The 23492-nt window shown below is 36.7% G+C and overlaps 1 protein-coding gene across 13 annotated transcripts in view; it reads right to left on the minus strand.

Annotated features, from left to right (window-relative positions):
- Wnk1 (WNK lysine deficient protein kinase 1) overlaps window positions 1–23492 on the minus strand; it is a 116678-nt gene that overhangs the window by 28499 nt on the left and 64687 nt on the right. For 5 of the 13 annotated variants that reach the window (XM_031383203.1, XM_031383202.1, XM_031383200.1 and 2 more), the window contains exons 6-15: window positions 23270–23489; window positions 21287–21620; window positions 20207–20394; window positions 12311–12391; window positions 5788–5913; window positions 3004–3513; window positions 1881–2165; window positions 1091–1188; window positions 827–989; window positions 241–357 (exon numbers count right to left, since the gene is read on the minus strand). In XM_031383203.1, coding sequence (XP_031239063.1) covers window positions 241–357; window positions 827–989; window positions 1091–1188; window positions 1881–2165; window positions 3004–3513; window positions 5788–5913; window positions 12311–12391; window positions 20207–20394; window positions 21287–21620; window positions 23270–23489 — 2122 coding nt within the window. Of the gene's footprint in view, window positions 1–240; window positions 358–826; window positions 990–1090; window positions 1189–1880; window positions 2166–3003; window positions 3514–5787; window positions 5914–12310; window positions 12392–14108; window positions 15348–17377; window positions 17636–20206; window positions 20395–21286; window positions 21621–23269; window positions 23490–23492 lie in introns of all 13 variants that reach the window. The other 8 variants (XM_031383207.1, XM_031383209.1, XM_031383211.1 and 5 more) reach the window with 6 other exon arrangements.

Consider the following 23492-nt stretch of genomic DNA (forward strand, 5'->3'; position numbering starts at 1 on the left):
GGAACTCACTCTGTAGACCAGGCTGGCCTTGAACTCAGATATCCACCTGCCGTTGTCTCCCAAGTGCTGGGATTAAAGGCGTTCGCCACCACTGCCTGGCTTGCATATGCTAGTTTTAAAACAGCAATTAAAACTTATTGTCAGAATGAAAGTGGATGACAAAATACTGCATGGTTGCCTAGGACATGTACTTAAGATCAAATACTATGGAAAAATGTGGAATTCCAAATGGAGACATACCATAATTGTTGCTATCTCTTCAGGGTTGTCACCATCTAGGTCAAATTTAAATGTAACCATTTTCCGATTATGAGTCTCCAATTGACATTCTACTACTCGGTCTCCTTTATTTGAAACCTAAAAAGAAAAAGATAATTCATATTTTGATTTATTACATACTTTGAGAAAACATCTTGAAATTCCTTGAGAGTGTGTGTGTGGCTGTCCCGGAACTCAGAGACCTGCCTACCTCTGCCTGTCAAGTGTTAGGATTAAAGGTGTGTGCCACTGCCCTTGGCCATTCCTTGAATACTAAACTGGCTACAGAAATATGTGAGAAGATCTTGAGCTCTTTTCAACTTTTATTAGTAAAAGCATCTAGTCTTTTTTTCTACTAGTTAAAACTAGAGCTAGGTGCAACAACAAAAAGAAATGTGATATTCAATTAAGGGAGATTGTGTATATTAAATAAAAAGTTGCTATAAAATTATATATAAAGATAAGTTATTTTTTATTTTAACAAAGTGAGTGGTTTAGATACCATGATTTCTAAAATTAAAAGTGCTAAATTCTTTAAGCAATACAAAAGTCACAAATCAATATTTACATTTAAAATCCTCAGTTTCGGGCGAGAAGTCTTTTCATGCCGAGATCGACTTCTTACAGATTTTCGATAATGCCGCTTTGTTGTCCTCCCTTCATGCCTCCCACTGGATGATGGAGCATTCTCATTGCCATCACTCATACCAGAAGCAACATCTGAATGTGCACTTTGAGGGGGAAAATCATATATAATAAGATTTAAAGGCCTATTATTCTGAAGTTCATATCATCCTGCCTACTACTCAAAGGAGTGTTTTAGTTTACTTACCTGTCTACAGAGGAAACCAATGGAACAGACTGAGTAGGTTGTGACTGTGTTACTGAAGTTTGTTCTGGAGGAGCAGCCTGAGAGACTCCCTGAGTACTCTGTAGATTGAAAGGGTAATTCAAATCTTGGCATTTATACATATATGTAAATATGAAATAATCATCCACCAATCCTAAGATGTTCCCTTTTCTTCTTCTTGTTACCCCACTATAATTCCTAGAAGCAATGAAGCTACTAGTAATTCTTAATATTCAAAATCTAAAAACAGTGTGCTTACATTTTGAGTTTCCAAAGCTAGTTGCTAGTATAGACTGTTGGTGTGAAGTCAGCCAACCTATTTGCTAGGCATTGTGAAACTACAATTTGCCATGCAGCCAGCATCTTACCAGAGTGTGCAATAGGGCAGGTAGAGCAAAGTGCAGAGATGAATTCAGAACTGTATCCTAGTAGGAGGACAAAAATGACTGCTGGGAGCACAGCAAGATAAGATACTCTTATGAACTGCTAATGGCAAAAGTTTGTAGAAGAACAATAGCTAATGCACTAGCTAGAGAAGTGAAGTGCTAATAGTGTTAATCTTCTCTAAGGCAAACTCACTTCCCAACAGAACAGCCAGTGGCAACAAGGCCCCCACATTGGCATTTCATTCTGCTGTAAGACAAAGTCATTTAGAAGTTAGTTTAACAGTCTCCAAATGCGTTTTAAATTAAGGGGAGCCTGCATTTCCTTTGCTATTTTAACCCCATGTTCATAGATGTATTCTATATAAACATGCAGTAATTTCATTTACCTCCAGAACTGCTTGCTGGGAGGATGGAGTGGGGGGTTGTTGCGTTAAACTCACTGCTGGTTGGGACACTTGAACCTGGCCTCCTACACTGCCCATAGGAACCAAGGGAGCTGATTCCACATAAGGCTGCACTACTGTAGGAAAGTAACCTTGGGTGGCCAATGCTTCTGTCGGCATAGGAGGAGGGGCTAGGACGGTAGAATGGATGCAAACAGAAGCCACGTTGGAAGAGGGAGCAATATTTGAATCTCCTGGGTATTGTGGTGGCAGCCGAGATGGGAAGCCCTGTGACAGAAATGAGGAAGGTGAGTTAGTGCAGGTTGGGACATCAAATTAGCAAATCAGTAGACAAGGAGTGGAGGGGAGGAAAAAGCACAAAGCAAAAGGCAGTGTCCCACTTTCTAATAGTTTAAAGATCATTTTCAAAATGAACTGGCAAATAAGAGGGTGGCACTCTTTCAATCATACTTTAAATTGCTTGACTTCCCCTTCTAGGGACAATTGAAGTAAAACTTAGGGACTTAATACCTCACAGAAAATATCTACAGCAATCTTACATGGAAGAATGCAAAAATATTTTCCAGTTATCAGTCAGATTATCAAATGTAAACCCTCTAAATCTAAACCCTGAACTTCCTGTTAGTGCCAAGTTACCTGCTCTCTTTACCCATCCACTACATATAAAGGAGCAGCCTGATAGACATCACTAACCATATATCCAGGGTTATCTAGCTTACCATGAATACTGTGTTAACCTTTCTTCTAAGTTGTGTTTTTAAAATTGCATAAGGAATCATTTAATGATATTATCTCATTAGGTTTTTTGAGACGGGGACTTACTATCTAGCCCTGGCTGGCCTGGTCTTACAGAGATCTGCCTAAAAATATCTGCTACCTGCCTCTCTACCTTACAAGCACTGGGATCAAAGGCACATACTACTATGCCCAGTCTTCTATTCTTTTTCTTTTTCTAGAATTTTGCTATTGTTTTTTTTTTTTAGTTTAGAGTTTCAACTTTTGTTATTATTACTGACACTCAACTAGTACAATTCTCAAGTTCTTAATGATCTTCCATTAAAATCAAACATTCTAATACTCTCTGATTTTCTGGCTAACACAATACCTGATACAGAACATCTCCAGAGGGAAGTGGAGCCTCAGCAGCTTGTCCAAGGTTAGCTGGTATTCCCATGGACTGAACTGTTGTAGGCTGTAGGAGCTGTGGGTGAACCTGACTCTGCAGCTGATTCACAGGCTGCAGAAGGGTTGGAAGCTGATTAGGAACTACAGTTGATCCCCCTGGGATTGAAGATGCTGTAGTAGATGAAGCCAAGGTGAGCAGAGGCTGATTAATGCCAGCAGCCATTGTTATAGGAACAGATGAGAAACCTGTCTGCGACGTGGACACATGAGGAGTCGATATGGGAATTTGAGAGACAGGATACTGCGATGTGGACACATGAGGAGTCGATATGGGAATTTGAGAGACAGGATACTGTGGGAGTAAAGAAGTAGGGATTGGCTGTCCCATAGGAAGAAAATGAGCACCAGAGTGGACTGGAACTGAGGGTTGAGTTGAAACTGGGATGTGAGGTTCACCTTGGACAGATGGTACTGTCTGGGAAACTGGAAGCTGGGAAGGTAAAGAAAAACAAAACAAGACTTTTTTTTTTAAAGCAAAGCTGCCAAAAGCAAGATTTACATATTAGGTAAGAGAAGAAAACCAAACCCCTGAATACATTAGTATAAATTAACATGCCACATAAGAATTATGAAAGAATAGGAAATATGCTAATCAAGTGTGTAACATCTGCAAACCTTTTGTTGTAGAAAAATTTGGCAGTGTTTCATTGTTGTCAATAAAAAGAGGACCTTTTCACAAGCTAGGATTTCTCACTCTCTCCTTTCCTGTTTATTTTTTTGATTTTGAGTCTCACTACATAGCTGAGGCTTTCCTGGAGCTTGCTGGATGGTCTAGACTGGACCTCCTACCCCCACCTCCCAAGTGTTAAGATCCTAGATAAGTACTACAACACCCAGTTTTTTGGTTTTTTGTTTTCTTTTCTTTCTTTTTTTTTTATATTTTTTAAAGATTAATTTATTTAGTATATGTAAGTACACTGTAGATGTCTTAGGATACTCTAGAAGAGGGCATCAGATCTCATTATGGATGGTTGCGAGCTACCATGTGGTTGCTGGGATTTGAACTCAGGACCTTCAGAAAAGCAGTCAGTGCTCTTAACCTCTGAGCCAGCTCACCAGCCCCTGTTGTTGTTATTTTGTTTTTGTTTTTTTGTTTTTCGAGACAGGGTTTCTCTGTGTAGCCCTGGCTGTCCTGGAACCCACTCTGTAGACCAGGCTGGCCTCAAACTCAGAAATCTACCTGCCTCTGCCTCCCAAGTGCTGGGATTAAAAGCATGTGCCATCACTGCCTGGCTTTCTATTTGTTTTTTTTAGTAGCATTATTGCATATGTTTTACATATCATAATCCACTGGCATGTTTGCTATAACCTAATCTGACAGCTATTATAGTGATAAAAACATAAATTTCTTTCCAGTGAAATTAAATTTCATCAGTATTACATCTCAGTTTTTAAAATGTAAAACAGCTCTATAATAAAGTGGCTATAATTAACACAATTCACTGATTCTAGGGTGTTATTACTCATTATTCCACTACTCTGTCATTTTAACATCTGAGAAATTGGGATATATGTAGAAATTAGAAGGATGTGTTAGTACTTTGTGATAACTAAAACAATAGTGCATTCACAGTTGATACTGTTTTAGTTCTAAGATATGAAAATAACAATATTCTATGCATATAGGGTACATAAATGAAGTTCATAAAGGTTATCATAAGAACATACCCTCTACAGGGTACATTCCAAGTGACTGAAAAAAGCCAACCGAAGAACAACCAAAATAATCCTCCAAACAAACAAAACAAAAATCCAGGACGGTATTTTTGGGGTGGGGTGGGGTGGGTGGGTATAGTAGATAGCTAAAGTTTTTCTCGAACTTTTGAACCGCCTGCCTGAGGAATCTCAAATGTGTCAACATGCCCATCTTGTGATGGGTAATCCTGGCTGTCAACTTTCATTGGACTTAAGAATAAAGTAGGAGGTTAGTAATATATGTCCCTTGAGTATGTCTCTGAGAGCATTTCCAGAGACAACTAGATCATAAGGGTTCTGACCTCTGATGAATTCATACCTTGAATGAACTAAAAAGTAGAGGAACTGTGGAAGGAGGGGCCTAGTTATAGGTAGTGGATAGGTGGGGCTTTGAAAGGATCTATTTTGACCTTAACCTCTTCTATGTTTCTTGGTGGCTATAAGGTAAATAGTTTCTTATGGCATAACCCTTGTTGCATCCCTTGCTATAGGCATAAATGCAATACAGCCTGCTTATCAAGGATGGACTGAAATCTCTGAAACCACACAAGAAGAAAAAAGATCCTTTCCTTACAAATAATTTTCTACTTATTTGTTGGTAATGAGAAGCTAATTAATTAATACAATGAGTTAGTATCTGTAGGCAGTGAGGGAGAAAATACTGAAGTTTACATGGAAATAAAACGTAGTGCCAAATCTGGAATGTTAAGATACAGCTGACACATTTCTAGAGAATGTCACAGGTTAAGTTACCAAAGCATTTCCATCTATCCCATTAGTTTCAATACTTGGAACTACTTTATACCTATAAACCTAATTAATATTTCATATTTCACATTGTCATTGCCATCAGCATATACTGACTTACAATAAATAAAGGTATATAATGGCAATGATTTTTACTCCATTCTAACAGATCCTTCACTATGTGAAGAGAAGGTAAAACCTGTAGGAAGGGACAAAGTACATAGATATCATTTGAAGTATCTCTTCAGAAATTTGAGTTTACCTGTGTTCCAGCTGATACTTGAGGCTGACTCACTGGCTGTGCAGTAGTACCTTCACTGGAAGATGCTGCCTGTGGAAGTGAATAGTGTACTGCCTGTTGAGGAGGAGCAGTTGGTTGTATCCCCTGCTGTTAAGAATAAAATACAATGTTTCAGATTTTTTTGAGAGAAGGATTTTGTTATGGTCTTCTCCACACCCCCACCCTCACCCCAGGACAAGGTATTATTATGTAGCTTTGGAACTCACAGAGTCTGCCTGCCCCCATCACTGTAGGGATTGAAGGCAAGCTCCATCACCCTCAGCTCCTGTTAGCTTTTAAACATGGGCTACATGAATGACATTAAGACTATAAAACACTGCCGGGTGGTGGTGGCGCACGCCTTTAATCCTAGTACTTGGGAGGCAGAGACAGGCAGATTTCTTTCGGAGGCCAGCCTGGTCTACAGAGTAAGTTCCAGGACAGCCAGGGCTACACAGAGAAACCCTGTCACAAAAAAACAAACAAAAAAAAAATAATAATAAAAAAAAAAGCCCTCTTCTGACCTCCATGGGTACTGCTTGTATGTGAGAGACCTAAATCTTTCAGGCTTTAAACTTTAATACAAATAAAAGTAAAATCTCAACATATATATATTTTAAAAGTTAAATATAAATGCTACTGTTTCTATCTACTCTCAAAGGCAGCCACTATGGATTTTCTCAGTTTTCCCGTCTTTATTTTCAGTTGAAACAAAGCAAAAACAAACCTATATTATAAACAGTGATGTTACTAATTAACATTTTGTTAGGGTTTTTTGGGGGGTGGGGAGGCTAGATGGAGGAGGTACTTAAAAAAATTTCAACTAATAGCCCTGTCTTATTTAGAGTTAACTACTGTTGTGATCAAATACCACAATCAAAAAAAAGTTGGAGAGGAAAGGATTTAGCTTATACTTCCACAACATAGTCCATTATTTGAAGGAAGTCAGGACAGGGAACTCAAACAGGGCAGGAACCTGAGTCAGGAGCTAATGTAGAGGCCATGGAAGTGTTCTACTTTCTATAAGAAAGCTCAGCCTGCTTTCTTATAGAACCCAACAATACCAGCCACAATAGGCTGTGCCTTCCTATATAAATTACTAATTAAAAAAATGCGGGGCTGGAGAGATGGCTCAGCGGTTAAGAGCACTGACTGCTCTTCCAGAGATCGTGAGTTCAATTCTAGCAACCACATGGTGGCTCACAGTCATCAGTAATGAGATCTGACGCCCTCTTCTGGTGTGTCTGAAGACAGCTACTATGTATTTACATATAATAAAATAAATAAATAAATAAATAAATCAAAGAAAGGAAGGAAGGAAGGAAGGAAGGAAGGAAGGAAGGAAGGAAGAAAGGAAGAAAGAAAGGAAGAAAGAAAATACCCTACTGGCTTTCGTACAGTCTGACTTTATAGAAGCAATTTCCCAATTGAAGCTCCCTCCTCCCTGATGACTCTAGCTTGTGTTATGTTGAAGTAAGAGTAGCCAGTACAAAACCTTTGTCTTGATATATCCAGTTCAATTATTTGGCTGGTACCTGTATAAAGGTACGTTATTTATTCACAGTTATGTATATAATCACCATTTTGAGTGCCTTGGATTTTTATATAAGATATCCGGAAATACGTTTGTTTTTACAGAATGATTTTGTATCATCAAATTAAAACTACCAAATTTTAAAAGCACCAAAATACACTTGTCTTATTCAACCATTCCTCATGAGTTTATTTATGTACTGATGATAGTAAGGATTTCAAGGTTCACTCAGGGCCTTTCTTGCCCATGTAAGAAACACCCAGTCATTAACCTTTATTTTTTGTATGTGTGCCTGCCACAGAACCATGTGGAAATCTTAAGACAGTCCTTTCTACAATGGAGGTTCTAGAGACTGAACTCAGGTGTTCACAAATGGCAGCAACTGCCTTTACCTGTTTTAGATCATCTCAGCAGCCCTTTATAATATTTAATGAAATGAAAATTCTCTTTACATAAAAGGTATTATGTAAATACATGTTCATATGTAGATGTGAGCACATGTACAGAAACCAAAGGTACTGTTTCTTAGAAGCTGTCTTCTTTTCTGGAAACAGTTTCTCCCACGGACTTGGGCCTTGCCAATTAGGCTAGGCTGGTTGACCCAAAAACCCCAAGAACCTCAGAGTCTTCGTTCCCTCAATGCTGATACTCTATGTATCTCTACTAGGGCTGTACTTTCCAACCCTATCTCAGCCTCCTAAGAAGCTGGGATTTATAGGCTGTGTTTTGAGGTACACAGCTCATTTCAACTTTCAAAACAAGCATGAGCTAATGAATGGCAATTCAATTAAAAACTTTCCTTAGAAAATACTGTAGGTGGGCAAGGGAGCATGCATCTCCAATTTTATGGGCGATCTAGAACATTAGACGATTTCCTTACTTCTTTTACTAAAAGAAACCCCCAAACCAGGAGACTATTCTGGCCAATTTACACCTATTTATACTTTAAGAAATATGAACAAATTTTCTATAATTACCTAACTCACTGAATTATAGCTTAAATATAGTTAAATAAGACAGCAGACATATAAAAATACTAATTTGAAAACTAAACCATAGACTCATACTTTTCAAATGTAAGACACATAAGCACCTTTATTTTTACAAGAGCTGTATTACAGGCACTTTGGTAGATTTCTGGTACAACATAATAAATCCCCTTACCTACAACACTTTAAAAAAATGTGTATACCTCTGTGTGTATGTGTCAACACACGTGTTCATTGGGTATAATTATGCCATGCTGTAATTATAGTGGTCAGTAAACAACCTATGGGTATCTGTCCTTCACATTTCATTTAATTTGAGCCAGGCTATCTTTTCCTATTTAAGCTAGGCTAGTTTCTAAAGACTCACTTGTCTCTGATTCTCATTTTCTGATAGGTGTGCTGGAATTACTTGTGCTACTGTGTTCAACTTTTATGTGTGTTCGTTCCATAGATATGAACTCTGGCAGTAAAGTTTGTTTAGCAAGCACTTTTACCCAATGAGTCAACTGCAGCCTGCACTTACAATGTCACAGTAATTCGTTCTGTACATTTTTGTTTTGTTTTGTGACATTTAAAAAAATAAATTTACTCTCATATAACCATGGTATCAGCTCCTGAAGTAATCTTTAAACAAATAATATAGTACTTAAGAAAGTATCAAATAGGATCAAAATCAGGTCTTCATGCTTGGTGACATGGGCCTTTTGTCCACTGAGCCATCTTGCTGGCTCAGCACATTTTTTTTCACTTGATTTATTCTATTTTATAAGTTGTTTTTCAGTTGTTTAAAATAAAGGAGAGAGAGCTTTGTAACTGAGAAAGGTTCGCATAGTGTAGTTTTGTTTGTTTTTTTCTGAGAAAGGGTTATCACCAGATAGAAGTCAACTCTCTTTATACCTCTGGCTGGAAAATCCATCATTTTCCTGCCACAGCTTCTGGAATGCTCAGATTACATGTGTATGTTATCATACCTAGCAATTCACCAACAACAAATAAATCTGAGGAAAAACCTTAACTTTGGGCATATGGTATTTCCTGTCCTTCTTCCATTCCTATTAAGAATCAAGGCTCACATAAAAATTTTGTCTGTCAATTCTTTCCTGAAAGTATTCCTTAACAAATCTATCTTCTGGTTAAACAACCCAAAGATGTGTGTAAAGCATGCAAACACAAACACACACACACAACAAACACACACATAAATTTAAATGGAAGGAAATATTAAGATAGAAAAGATCTACCTTAAACTAAACTAAGGTTTCTTTTATCTGTCCCATACTTTTCTAATATTGTCCCTTTTATATTATCTAAAATGCAATCCACCCCCCCCCCCATAGCCTGGAATATTCTTTATTCTTATATCAAAGTCTGACTAACTGAGGCCCAACACATCTCTTTCAAAAACCTTCTTGATATATATACCCCTTCCAACCAGGCAAACATCTATTTTTCTGCCTTTTAGAAACATAGCAGGGAAGCAGTGAACCAGTGAGCTGTGGAGTAAGATTATTTAGTGTTCTTACCTGTTAGAAGCTGTGTGTTTGAGAAAGTTTCCCAAACTTCTCCAGATTTTAGATTTCCCATCAGTAAAATGGAAATAATAATAATGTCTACTTTTGCATAAACATTTTATCATATGAATGCATTATTTAGGTTCCCTCAGAGCCAATCATGGCTAGTCCATCTTAGCTTACTGTCAGAAAATAGACAAAACTGTTTAGTTGGGAATGTTGAGGAGTAAAGGAATATAAAAAATGGGTACCTTTTTTTTGTTGTGTTTCTTAAGTGAACTTATTATTCCTCTTTTAAGACAACTGACAAGTATGTCCGTAGTCCCTTAGAGTAATGTTCTTGAGAATTGGTACATTTGGTAAGCCAAAAGGATATCTCTTCTGCTTCTGCATAATCACATTGGCTAATAAACAATATATCAGCTACACAGTGATTACTAGAATTATGCTCTGCTCAGACTTGCCTCATGAAAACCAGTTCAAATAGCTTTTATTAACTTTTATTAAGGGCATGGCTGCATGATGATGAATGAACACGGCCTCAGGGCATAGCTGTATGATGATGAATTAACACAGCCTCAGGCTGAACAGAAGAGTACAAATATATTAAGGGTTTGTACATGCTTTTATGGAAGACATGTCTTTTTCACAACCTTCTTTATATAGATATAAAGACTGGGAGGCACCACATTAATATAAAGCATACCATTTTAAAGCTTTATTTTTATTTCTGTATATGTCTGTACACGTGTATACATGTGTGGGCAGGTGACCAAAATGGCCAGAAGAGGTTGGTAGATGCCCTAGAGCTGGAGTTATACATAGTTGTAAGCCATCTGACATGAGAACTGAACTTCAGAAGAGCAGTAAGCTCTTTCAACTGCTGAGTCCTATCTATATTTAGCTTCCCCATTTAACTCTTGATAAAAACAAAAGGAAACAACAACAACAACAAAAACCAGGGAAAAACACTTATCATTTACTATGTTCCAAAAAGCCACAAGATAAACTAAGTTTCAGATAAGGTGTGCCTCTTTCCTTATTGTTGTACTAAGAAGGTAGAGAAAGTTTTTTTTTTTTTTGCAAGCATAAAACCTAGCAACAGATAACAGTTTCCTTTTTTTTTTTTTTTTTTTTTTTTTTTTTGGAGACAGGGTTTCTCTGTATCAATAGCACTGGCTGTCCTGGAATTTGGTCTGTAGACCAGACCATCTTGATCCACCAGCCTTTTCCTCCTGAATGCTAAAATTAAAGGCTTCTTATCCACTGCATTAACTCATTTTACAAAAACAAACAAACAAACAAACAAAAACCATACTGATATAAAAAGCTTGAATTGTAATTATTTTTCACTTCCTTATATCCAAGAATAGAAAAGTAAAATATATTAGACTACATACACGTCTTTTTCTTTTATTGGTGTTGGCCTATATGAAAGGTAAGCCAGGTTGGCTCATGCTGGTAATTCTTGCACTTGGGAGGCAGAGGGAAGTAGACAGAGTTCAACACCAGTTAGGGATATATTATAAAAGGTGACCCCAAAGGCCTGAAAGTGATTAGTACTCATTACAGTAATTCCACCATTAACCAACTTACATAATTTGTAATTTGATTCTCACTAGGGTTTATAGAACAGAATTTACTGATGTTGGCAAAAAAATTTTTTTAAATTCTTGAATTTAAACATAATTATAAGATGAATTCAAGGATTTGTATGGAAGAAGTGTTAGGAGCAATATAAGGCCTACAATTCCTGGTCAACACTTTTTTTTAAGCTGAGATGTTGGTCACTGGGTAAGTACAGGTATGACAGAAGTGATTTCTTCTGTGTAAAAGACTTCAGAGTGACTTTCTAGAAAACATTTACTTATTTTATCTGTACGAATGTTGTCTATGTTCTACATATATGCCCAGTGCTCAGAGGTCAAAAATGGAACGTGCTCTGCAGATCATGTATAGACTTTCAACTCAGAAATTCACCTGCCTCTGCTTCCCAAATGGTAGGATTAAAGGTTATACATGCTCTTACATGGATAAGTCATAAACATGCATAAAATCACTTAGGAAGGAAGATAAATTATAAATATATAACAATTGTTCTTTTCTTTTTTTTTTTAAAGATTTATTGTATATTTATTATGTATAGTGCTCTGCCTGCATGTATGCTTCCACAACAGACAAGGGCATCTGATTTCATTATAGATGGTTATGAGTCACCATGTGGTTGCTGTGAATTGAATTCAGGACCTCTGAAGAGCAGCCAGTGCTGTTAGCCACTGAGTCATCTCTCCAGTCCACAATTCTTTTCAACCTATATCTTTTAAATTGCTCATAGGTACATAAGTTGTGTTATGATAATTACTATTTCAAAAACTTAGCAAGTTATTTATATCAGAAATGTGGCTCATGAAGATATAAAACAGTACCTCTGGCTACTGCTAAAACATAATATAGCAATGTAACATTTTTACCTGCTGAGGATGTTGGATAGGTTGTGAAGAAAGAACCCCTGCTAAACTACTTGATGGCTGGCCCTGGTTCTGCCCCTGTGCCTGAAGAAAGAAAGCAAATACAAATTAGAGAAAGTTTATACACATACAGTTTAGATTTTTGTATAAATACTTCAGATCCTGAGACGATTCCTTGATCAAAATGAACCATCAGCTTGATACTGTAGTATAAGACCGACCTCTGGGACTTTTTGGTAAGGTAAGTTCAGAAAAAAGATCATAGAACATTTCTGATCACATCTCAGGTAAACACAAACAGAAAGACAAAAACACAATACACTAATAGTTCCATTGACGCTGTCTAGAGTTTTAGCTGGCTTGAATAGTCTTATTCAGAATAAATTGTCACAGGAAAAATGTGGTAAGATATCAATATGAAAAAATTTATTCTTGACAATTAAAGAAAACCACATTCAAAAATGCTAATTTGGTTTTCTTTTGCTGTTTCTTGTAGTGTCATAGTAACTCTCAAGAAAAAGGTACAAGGTCTGTTACAAAACAACTCCTAAACAGGCATATAATAGTTGTCTAGTTAATATAGAAATATCTGGAGTCATTATGATTCTTAACTAGGGGAAATGGCTGCTACTTCTAGAGATGCTACTAAAAAAAATTTCTATAATAACCAGACAAGTCTCACTCAAATTAAAGGATTAACCAATCCAGAATGTCAACCGTGTTGGGTCTGAGAAACTGGACAGTGTATTCCAATTAACAAGAAGTCAAATTAACTAAGAATAAGGTGTAAGAATATATATTAGGAAAATTAACTATATATACTATGTATATAAACATGTCAAGGAAATGAAAAGGCTACCTACCACCTTTATTGTTTCATTCCAATGTAGCATAGGCTCTTTGAAGTTTACATGGATGTATCACACTCCACTAAAACTTTAATTATCTATTTTATTTAAAAATATTTTTTCCTTTGCAAAGCTTCCCAGAGGATAATACAGCATATCTACATTGTTTAAATTTCAGGGTCCTTTTGCTTCTTAACACTACTCTAACTGATATGAGATAGGAACTGATGACTTCTTTAATTCTATGTCCTTGTTTAAATGTTCACAAGTATATATACTCACCTGTGTGATTAAAGTTTTAAATGTATTGAGAACAGAGCCTGAAAGATCTACTGTTCCTAACTTTGTAACACGTTACCATAAACTCATGAAAACCTAATAAAATCATTATACAATGGGCTCTAATAGTCATTAAAATTAGAAATAGTCCCAAATTTTAATTTAATGTTTTATTTGTATCTTTAATACAGTGATTTAACTGATACCATTTCAAAATGGCACCTTCTTTTGTTAAGCTAAACTCCTAAAATATGTTTTAAGTTCTTCTTAGTGAAAAGTTGTTTGTTAATGACACCAAAAAAAGTTTTCATTACTTCCCAATTTGCTTTATGGTTAGTTTTTTAACTTTTAAAAACTTATTTAGAAGGAATTATACATTAAATCATTTTACTATAAATAATCAATACTGACAGACAATTGCATTTTCGTTACTATCACAAAATTCCAAAGAGATTAGTCATTGATTCTGACAACTAAGATCTGAGGCAAACCAGGTATTTTCTGCTTTATAGTTCATTCTTTAGTACAAGTATTTATAACCACAAAAGAAATCCTAGTAAGAAAGTAAACAACATTCCTAATAAATCCATGATTCAGGGAAATGAGATAGAAAATTTAAATGCACTGGTGCATAACAGGGTAGTTTAAAAGAATTGTGAAAGTTTTCCTATAACCTGTGGATGGAGTGCAGATCCTCCTGAAGAATATGAAGCAGATAAGACCTGCTGAGATGTGGTTCCTTGGGGGAAACAGAAGAAAAGTGGGGATTCTTGTAACACTGTCTGAGGCAGGCGAATAAAGGGCAATGAGACGTCAGAGCCAAAAGGTGCAGCTGTTCCCCCTGTAGGGGGAGGTGATTGAAAATCACTGAGATCTGAAGAAGTAATTTGAGAGGAATCACTGGAATATTCTGGACTTCCTACTGGCCAGATTTGTCCCACGGGTTCTACCACAGAAATGGTCAATTCTGGGGCATGGTTATCACGCTGTTCTTCAGTAACAGGCTGCAGGTGGCAATGTAATCCAACTGACTGAGGAGACAGTTCTTCCTGACTTGAGTCCACTGCAACCTGTCGATTTCGGTAAACACGTTGAGGTAAAATCCCACCTCCTTCTCCTGAAGTAGAACTTGGTGTCTGAGCATGAAATTCAAATACACAGTTGCTTCTGTTCTCACTGCTATGAGTTAACACAGCTGGTGCAGAATGAGGTACAAAGACAGGGTGAAATTTCAAATGTGTAGCATCTGTACTGTTAGGCGCAGAAATACTAGAGAGGGGTGATGCTGGACTTGGTCCAGAATCTAATCTTAAATTCTGAAGGTGTCCTACCAGGAAAGCCTGTCCAGAAGGAAATTCAAAGACAGAACTTGAGGCAGGGCACCCAGGCACGGGCTTCTGTTCAGTTAACTGTTTCATAGGACTTGACAGTACTGGTGACTTGTATGAAATGCCCTCATACTGTCCTGCCACCTGGGCCTGGTAATGCACCCCAGCTAGATATACTGTTTCCTGAGGAATAAAATAGTGAGCTTCTTCTGCCAGTACTAGTCCAGGTCTATAGTCACTGTAAATCTGGGTTGGCTCAAACACAGGTTGGACCTGCATCTCACATAGCTCTCTATTTACTCTATTGGCTGTAGTGCCCAACATAACTATGGCCTCTGGTGTCCAGTTAGATGGGCTGCCACCAGGTGGAAGATGATTTTGGCCAACAGTCCTCAGCAGGGGTTGGAACTGGCGAGTTTGGGCTTCCAGGAAGGAGGTGCTCTTACGTCGTTGGGAAATGGCTACTTTCGGTGGACAGGTGGGAGGTGGTGAAAAAGAAACTGGACGTTCATGAATAGTTGGGAAAAATATCTGTGATTCTGGGTATGTTGGGGTCCCCCCACACGGATGCGCCATGGACTGAGGCTGTATCAACATGAATAAGACAAGTAATTCATACATTCAATATGTAAAATTACATCAGACATGCACAGCTGGATAGTTCTGTGTAACCCCATGAAGTGGCCACACCAAAATTTTAATAACTAACAATGCTTTTGGAATTTATAGCAAAAATCCATTAAATACATCCAGGGCCAATAAAGTCAATCTGTGGCACTTGAGTGGAAAAAAATAGCTGCTTGCCCACAAACTTGTTCCGTCAAAGCAAAGGCATGAATTAAAATTTCCCAAGTAATTTTTCTATTTTACTTATAAATGTGCTTATTCTTAAAATATTTATCAATGGAAAGAGCTAAAGGACAATAAATAACCTTATTATTTTTATAATTAAGAATATACTTCAATTTAAGCTACTGTTCAAAGTGCTACGACATTAGTCTATTAGAGGCTTCAGGTATTATTCATCAACTAACAGTAGATGAGCAGAAGAAATTTATAATAAATCAAAAGAGGTTTTTGGTATATGGTATAAGATAAGCCAAGTACAGTGGTATGTACTTATAATAAGGCTAGCACTCAAGAGGATGAGGCAGGGAATTTTAGAGTACAAGGCCCAAGCAATTATATAGTGAGACACTATCTTAAAAAACAAAGAAAAAGATACATGTCTTGTTCCCTTCTGTGTTTAAAGCTACAATTAATAGTTTTACTATAAAACAAGTTATAGATGCTCAATCATTCTTCTGATCATTGCTAAGAGTTGAATACTATGCGTTTCCAAATTCTGACAAATCAGTGGAAAGGAGGTAAACCTGATTTAATAGCACATTTTGTTTCCAGAATTTAAGACTGAGCTTAGAATCCTAGCTTGCTAAATGCAAAATACTTAATTCTCTACCATGTACTGGACTCCTAAAGTGTTTGGCGAGCATATGTAAGGGTCCAGGTTCAATCCTTCACAACACAAAAACAGGGCTGAGGTCAGAGGACAACCTCAAGTGTTGGACATCACCATCCAACTTGTTGGAGAGAGGTGTTTGTTGCTTATGTATACAAAAGCCTGCAAGGCACATGAGATCCTCGAGAGTCTATTACCATCTCCCATCTCGAAACAGGAACACTGGGACTATGAATAGTAACTACTGTACCAGGCTTCACAATGGGCTCTGGGAATCTGCATTCAGGTCTCCATGCTTATGCAGCAAGTACTTTAGTTATGGAGCCATTTCTGCAACCTGCTAAAGTATTCTCCACCAAATCAGAATGCGCAACATTTTACTGATTATTCAAGTTGTGTCCTGAAGCCATAAAACACTATATAGTTAATCATTTTCCTAAGTAAAAATCTGGTGTCATTACTTCAGAATATTCTGTTTGGAAAAGCAGCAAACAAGGTCTCATAGCAATTAATGTAATTTGAGAGGTTCTATCTTTCATAGACATTAATGGACACAAGGAAAACTACATGTTATATATGTATCTAACATATCATTGGAGTCCATGCACCATTTTATATAATCTAAGAGGTGAAAAAAAAGTGCTTCCCAGAGAGGAAATAACCTTTTGGTTTCCTGAAATTTCATTTTACACAAATGACTGAATTAAAATCAACTTTTACTCCTCACTTGACTAGTTTAAAAAACAAAGGACTCAATTAATTGTATTCATTAAGAAGAAATTGAGAAAAAAACACACTTGGTCAATGTTTGGTAGACTCTACTTTTGATTAGGTTAATGAGTTTAATCAAGTAATATGAAAATGAAAACCTTTTTATCAATAGAAGATAGGAAAGTATAAAACTCTATTAATATGTGCTATTGACATAATGCATTTGCTTAAGAATATGCATAATGCATAAGCATTCTCTTTCATTGCCTCTTTGCTTTTTATTCCCTTTTAACGTCTTATTACAAAATGTTTTCTATAGGAATAGCTATCTTAAAAGCACAACATTTGCTAACAGTTTAATTCTGCTCTTTGTGCATATTCTCCATGCCTGGATGTATTCATTGGTAATGGTTTTTCACTTGTCAGGAAGTTTACAGTTACATACAGTACTGACAAAGAGGGAAGGCAGGCTGGAGCGTCGGTGCTTGCGCTGGGAGGCAGAGTGCATAGGCAGGACACTCTCCAATGCTTTAGAGAGTTTTTCGGCAAAAGTTTCCTCAGGGGCAGTCCGAAGGAGGGAAGGACAAAGAGGTGCAGACAGCACTGGTGGTGGGGTGGAAGGAGCACTGGGAGAGATGCGGGATAGAGAGGGGACAGCAGAAAGATGGGGAACACAAACCGACATGCTACGGCCACGACGAGGCTAAACAGAAAACAAACACACATGAAAAACACAGTACTTTGAAAACAAAATAACCAAATGTACAGTGATAATAGGGTATAGTTAACATAAAGAAATGTTCTACCCTCCCCAATTCTACAAAAGAAAAAAAAAGTGTAAGACATAATTCTACAGATAACAGCTGGTATATTGTAACTATTCTCCCTGTTCTGGTGGTTTTGTTCAGGTTTTCTTATAAACAATCAAAAGATATATTATGATCTTGAATATTTTGAAATAATACCAACTGTTAAGTTATGAAGTTCATTAATTAAGAAAAAAAGACTAACAATACCACACAAGAAAAACAGTTAACTATAGTTCTAAAAATTTACTAAGATTAATAAGCAAGAATAAATTCTATTAGAGATTGGGAGATTAAGAGTACAATATTTATAAGAGCTCTAGAAATTTGAGGGAAAAATTCATCTATTTTAGAAGGCAGTCTAAAAAGTTGTTTGCTTATACTACATTATTATACTTTCCATGTTCTGCATAAAGGTTAAAAAGTCATTGACAAAAAGAAAAAAATTCACAACTTGGTATCAGAAATATTGTACACTGATATAAAGGAGCTAGTTGGGGGAAAATGCCTTCAATTTAAATCTCAAAAGAATCATATCACCACCCTCAATATAAAAATACTTTTAGACCTACAAAATTTTTAGTACCTTATGAGAAAGGGTTTAACACAGCTACAAAGCTGGTCTAATACTGTGAGGTTGTTTGGAGCAAGTTTATGACCTATTTTTTTTTTTTCAAAACTGGATGCAAAGAATGCTTTCAGCCAAACTTGGAGCCTGTAAGTATGCATCATAATTTAGTTCATTTTGGTTCTAATTTTTTTATCTGTCTTTCTTATTTTTAAATTTTCCCTTTACAGTTTATCCATTATTTATTGTAAGGCATAGTAAGTTTTTGAAATGAGACAATAGGATTATAAAATATTTTAATATTATAAAGACTTGTAATTCTTTATAATTACTCTATAGAAATTGTCATCAGAAATCTAGAAAGTCTGATTTTAGAGCAGCAAATAAATACAACTATGTTAATGGCTTAAGCATTCAACATCTACATAAATGATCAATCCTGTTTGTCTTTTAGAAACATACATAATTCTGTGGTGGGTTGAGCCAAGAGGTTGAAAACAACTGTTAAACAAAGGGAGAAATTAAGAAGTGCTGACAACTAACATTTGTCAGTATTCAGAAATAAATTACCCAAGATTATTTACCATACTTAGGCTAAAGAACAGACTGTTAAGAGATTAGTATATGTTAGTAGTAGTTTTCTTTGTATTAATGTGGCCATTAATCTTGGTATCTACGTCCAAAGCAGGACTGATCCATCAATGGACTCCAAAACAAACATCTTTTATGAGCAAAAAGTATCTTCCTGAAAAAAATATTCATTTAATGAAGATAGGATTTCTTCAAAGTTCAGATTAAAAGTCTTCTGAGGAGGGAGGAAATTGGTCTGCTTAAAGATTATACTAAACAAGTGATATAGAGTGAACAATTATCACCTAATTCCTTTCTGAAGTATATGATCTAGCTTTTTTCCTCCAAAGACCTCGTAGAGAGTCAGCAAAAGAAATGAGGATATTTTTTGATTTATCTAACATTCACTATTGAAAATGGACAATGTGCATACATATTATGTACACAAACATAAATTATTCCAAGAAATTACTTCTATAAGCTGACTCTGAAAATAAACTGGTAATGAAATAAATACCAAATAAGGGGAAAAAGCAAATGAACATATACTGGGAAAGGAGCACGCATAGCAACTGATGATCAACTAAATACAAGCAATAAATTAGTCACAGGTCATACAATAAAGGATTCCTTTACTCTATAATACTCACATGCAACACTTTATAACAGTTTGAAGGTCTTACCTGGTTTTTTATACAAAAGAAAAATCTTAAAATTTCTTTGGTAAGTAAGCTTTAAAAAATATTAAAAAACAAAACAAAACAAAACACTTGTTCTACCCACAAATCATCTGATACATCTAGTTCATGCCACTGTGAAAAGTTTTAATACCTAAGAGCCCTAATATTCACAAAGCTGCTTTCTGTAGGAAGTTCAGCTAATTCTCATTTTTCAGTGTGTATTTTACCCAGTTTGATCTACTCCAGTTATAATCTTATCAACTGATTTGCTTTAGAAATAACATTAACACCCAGTCTCTGCACTGAATTGGTTGCAAGTCACCCCAACAGATATCAAAATCTGCAGCTAGCCAAGTCCTTTATATAGATTATCAGAGTATTTGCATATAATCTCTAGATTATATACTTATAGTACCAAGTGTAATTCAAAAGCTATGTCTTATTGCTAGGGAAAGTCTGTACATGTTTGGTACAGATAAATTTTTAAGCATTTTACTATTTAAGTCTCCCCAAGTAAAATCATAGATAACGAAGACTGACTAGACCATTTATATTCCCTTAGATTCACAGTGGTACTTAGATGACATAAATAATTTAAATTACCTATTGGCTATTATTTTAGTATTACATTTTCTTATGCATTTACTCACCATACTTGAGGGTGGATATACCCCATGGGGCTGAGATTGTGCTTGGAGACTAGAAACTGTATGTCCTGGTGCTGTGCCAGTAGAATGTGCCTGCTCATGTTGGGAACCATACGAGACAGTCTGTTGGCTGCTCACTCTGGATTCTGTGAATACAGATGATCCTTGACCACTGTCAACAGTTCCATCAGCTGAAGGAAAAATGAATCATAAGAGGGAGGGAAATGGAAGAGGAAGAAGTTGTTCACATTTAGAGTCATTATATTAATGTGATTGGTTATTTCTTTGTTCAAATTAAAAAAAAAAAAAAAAAAGAATAGCTTAAATGAGTACTTAAAATTTCTCTGGGGTTGGCGAGATGGCTCAGCAGGTAAGAGCACTGACTGCTCTTCCGAAGGCCCTGAGTTTGGATCCCAGTAATCACATGGTGGCTCACAACCACCAGTAATGAGATCTGACACCCTCTTTTGGAGCATCTGAAGACAGCTGCAGTGAATTATGCCTGAGCGAGGGGGGCAAGAACAAGCGGGGCCAGCAGAGGTCCTGAGTTCAATTCCCAGCAGCCATACACATGATCGCTCACGGCCATCTGTACAGCTACAGTGTACTCATACACATAAAATAAATAAAATAAATCTTTAAAATAATATTTCTCTGATTTATCACTGAATGTTATCATCTGAAGAGCAAACAAAACTTAAGTTAGAATCCAACTTTGAATTGAATCCAACTTCCAGGTCTTACCTTGTAAAAAACTACGTGTACTTGATAGTCAATAAATAAGCAATGGTTTCATCAGCCTTTGGTCTGCTATGCAGTTTTGCTAAAAGAGCTGAACCAGATTAACAGCTGCAAGTATAAATGCCAAAATGTATTCACTCTTGACTCTTGATGATTCTCAATTTTAAGGAGTAAAGTAAAACAAACAACTAAAAGCTCAAAAGGTCAAGACACTGGAAGTTTTTTCAAACTTTCTTCTAACCACATTTCCTCAGTGTTTCACCCTCCTATTAATCATGGGTGTTAAGAATGGAACATATAAAGAACAAACTAGCACACTTGTTTTCTTCCCCAGACACTTACACAACACAGAAATACTAGGTTGCTGATACTGCAGCTGTTGATGTTGATCTGCCTCGGGTTCTTCAGGCTCTACTTGTGTAGAAACTGAAGCAGAAGTGGTGGGAGCAGTGGGTATGCCAGTGCTAGCAGCAGGGAGCTGCTGGACTCCTGCCTGGGAAACACTTGTTTGTTGTTCATTCTGCTGTTTGAAACTGCTCTCTTCTTGTTTTCTTTTTTCTTGCTCTTCTCGAACCAACTGCCGTTGCTCTCGTTTTCTCTTAATTAATGACACCCTGTCTTTGATAGCTTTAGCCATGGTCTTGTGATCACCTTCACAGACATAACCAGACTCGACCTATAGAGTAAAAGATTATTTTAGGAAGAAAGGGTACCCTAAGGAAAATGACTTCAAACAGTAAAATTACTAGTCTGCATTAAGTTTCCCCACAATTGTAAACAGAGTGGGTCCCGCCCCATGGGAAGACCGTCAGTCTCAACTGACTTGGACCCCTGAGATCTCTCAGATACTGAGCCACCAACCAGGCAGCATACACCACTTGATTGATATGAGGCCTGACACATAAATAGCAGAAGACTGCCTTGTACAGCCTCAGTGAGAGAAGATGCACCAAACCCTGGAGAAACTTGAGGCCTTAGGGAGTAGGGAGGTTTGGTAAAGCAGAAGTGGGAGCTGGGGGTTGGGGACATCCTCTTGGAGACAGAGGGAGGAGGTATGGGCTGGGGAGTGGTGGTGGTGGGGCGCCAGGAGGGGGATGAAGACTGGACTGCAAAAAAGGATTAAAGAATAAAAACCAACCAACCAAACAAACAAACCAATGAAATTTAGTATGTTTTTCATATTTGGCCCTTCTTTTTTAAAACACTGAATAGTTTTTATAAATCCTAGTTAGGATATTCTATGTCTATCTGTGTAATAATTGACCTTTATTTTTTTTAAGGCACTGTGGCATATTTAGATTTGGTTAAGGGTTTCCTTTAGAACAGTAATCTTTTATACATATTTAAAGTAAGGATATATCAAAGAATGATTAGTAACTTTTGATCTTCATAACACCCTTCAAAGCAAAAATATTTTCATAATATTTATTTTTATTATTTAAATCATGTGTGTGCAGATGGAGGCCCAGCATTCGATCCCATAATGGTGGAATTATAGGCAGATGTGAGCTGCTTGATGTGGTTAGTGGAAACTGAACTAAGGATCTTTCTTTCTTTTTCTTTACTTATTTATTCAATGAATATGAGTACACTGTAGCCCTCTTCAGACACACCAGAAGAGGGCATCAGATTCCTTTACAGATGGTTGTGAGCCACCATGTGGTTGCTGGGCATTGAACTCAGGACCTCCAGAAGAGCAGTCAATGCTCTTAACCTCTGAGTCATCTCTCCAACCCCATGAACTAAGGATCTTTGTAAGAGCAGTATATTCTTGTAACTGCTATCTTTCCAGCCACCGAAGTAAAAATAATTTATAATCCTACATCTCTCTATAGTATTTATGAGGATGGATCAAAGGCTAGACAATATTTAGAAACAATTCCAGACTTGATCAGACTGGATATGCCTATAATCTCAGCACTCTGTGAGATAAGACAGGAGGACCATGAGTTCAGTGTTCCCACAGCAAAATAGAATAACTAACACATTTTGACTGAAGAGTCAGCTACAAAGGAGGAGTTATAGACATTAGAAGGACTCCAGAATGTATCCCAGTCTTATATCTCATTTATCCACTTGTATCTACATGTTACTTTCCTACTAAAATCAAGCAACATTATCAAAACAATATCAAAAATCACAAGGAAAGAACTTAAAGAGAAATCATAGGAACCCCTTATCCCCACATCCAAACACAAAACACTTGGGAGCAACACAACCTCATATTAATGAGATAGATATCATATATCACTAAATAGTTGTTTTGTTTTTGTCTATCAGTTTCAGTATACATAAATCTACATCAACATCTAAGGACCAATTTACCATTTCTTGAGCAACATCTTCTGGTACATCCCTCTCCAAGTCAAAGGAAAACTCAATAGCTTCATTGTCTTTGTATTTCCCCTTTAATTTCTTAATATCTTCAATACGCAGCCATAATTTAATAGCTATCTTTTCTCCATCATCTTCTTCTGCTAATTCTACCCGTACCCCTGTTTCCTCCTGGAAAAAGGCATGGTTCAAAAGGTCTTTGATGGAATATCTT

Source organism: Mastomys coucha, unplaced genomic scaffold, assembly GCF_008632895.1.
Source record: "Mastomys coucha isolate ucsf_1 unplaced genomic scaffold, UCSF_Mcou_1 pScaffold20, whole genome shotgun sequence".
NCBI lineage: Eukaryota > Metazoa > Chordata > Mammalia > Rodentia > Muridae > Mastomys > Mastomys coucha.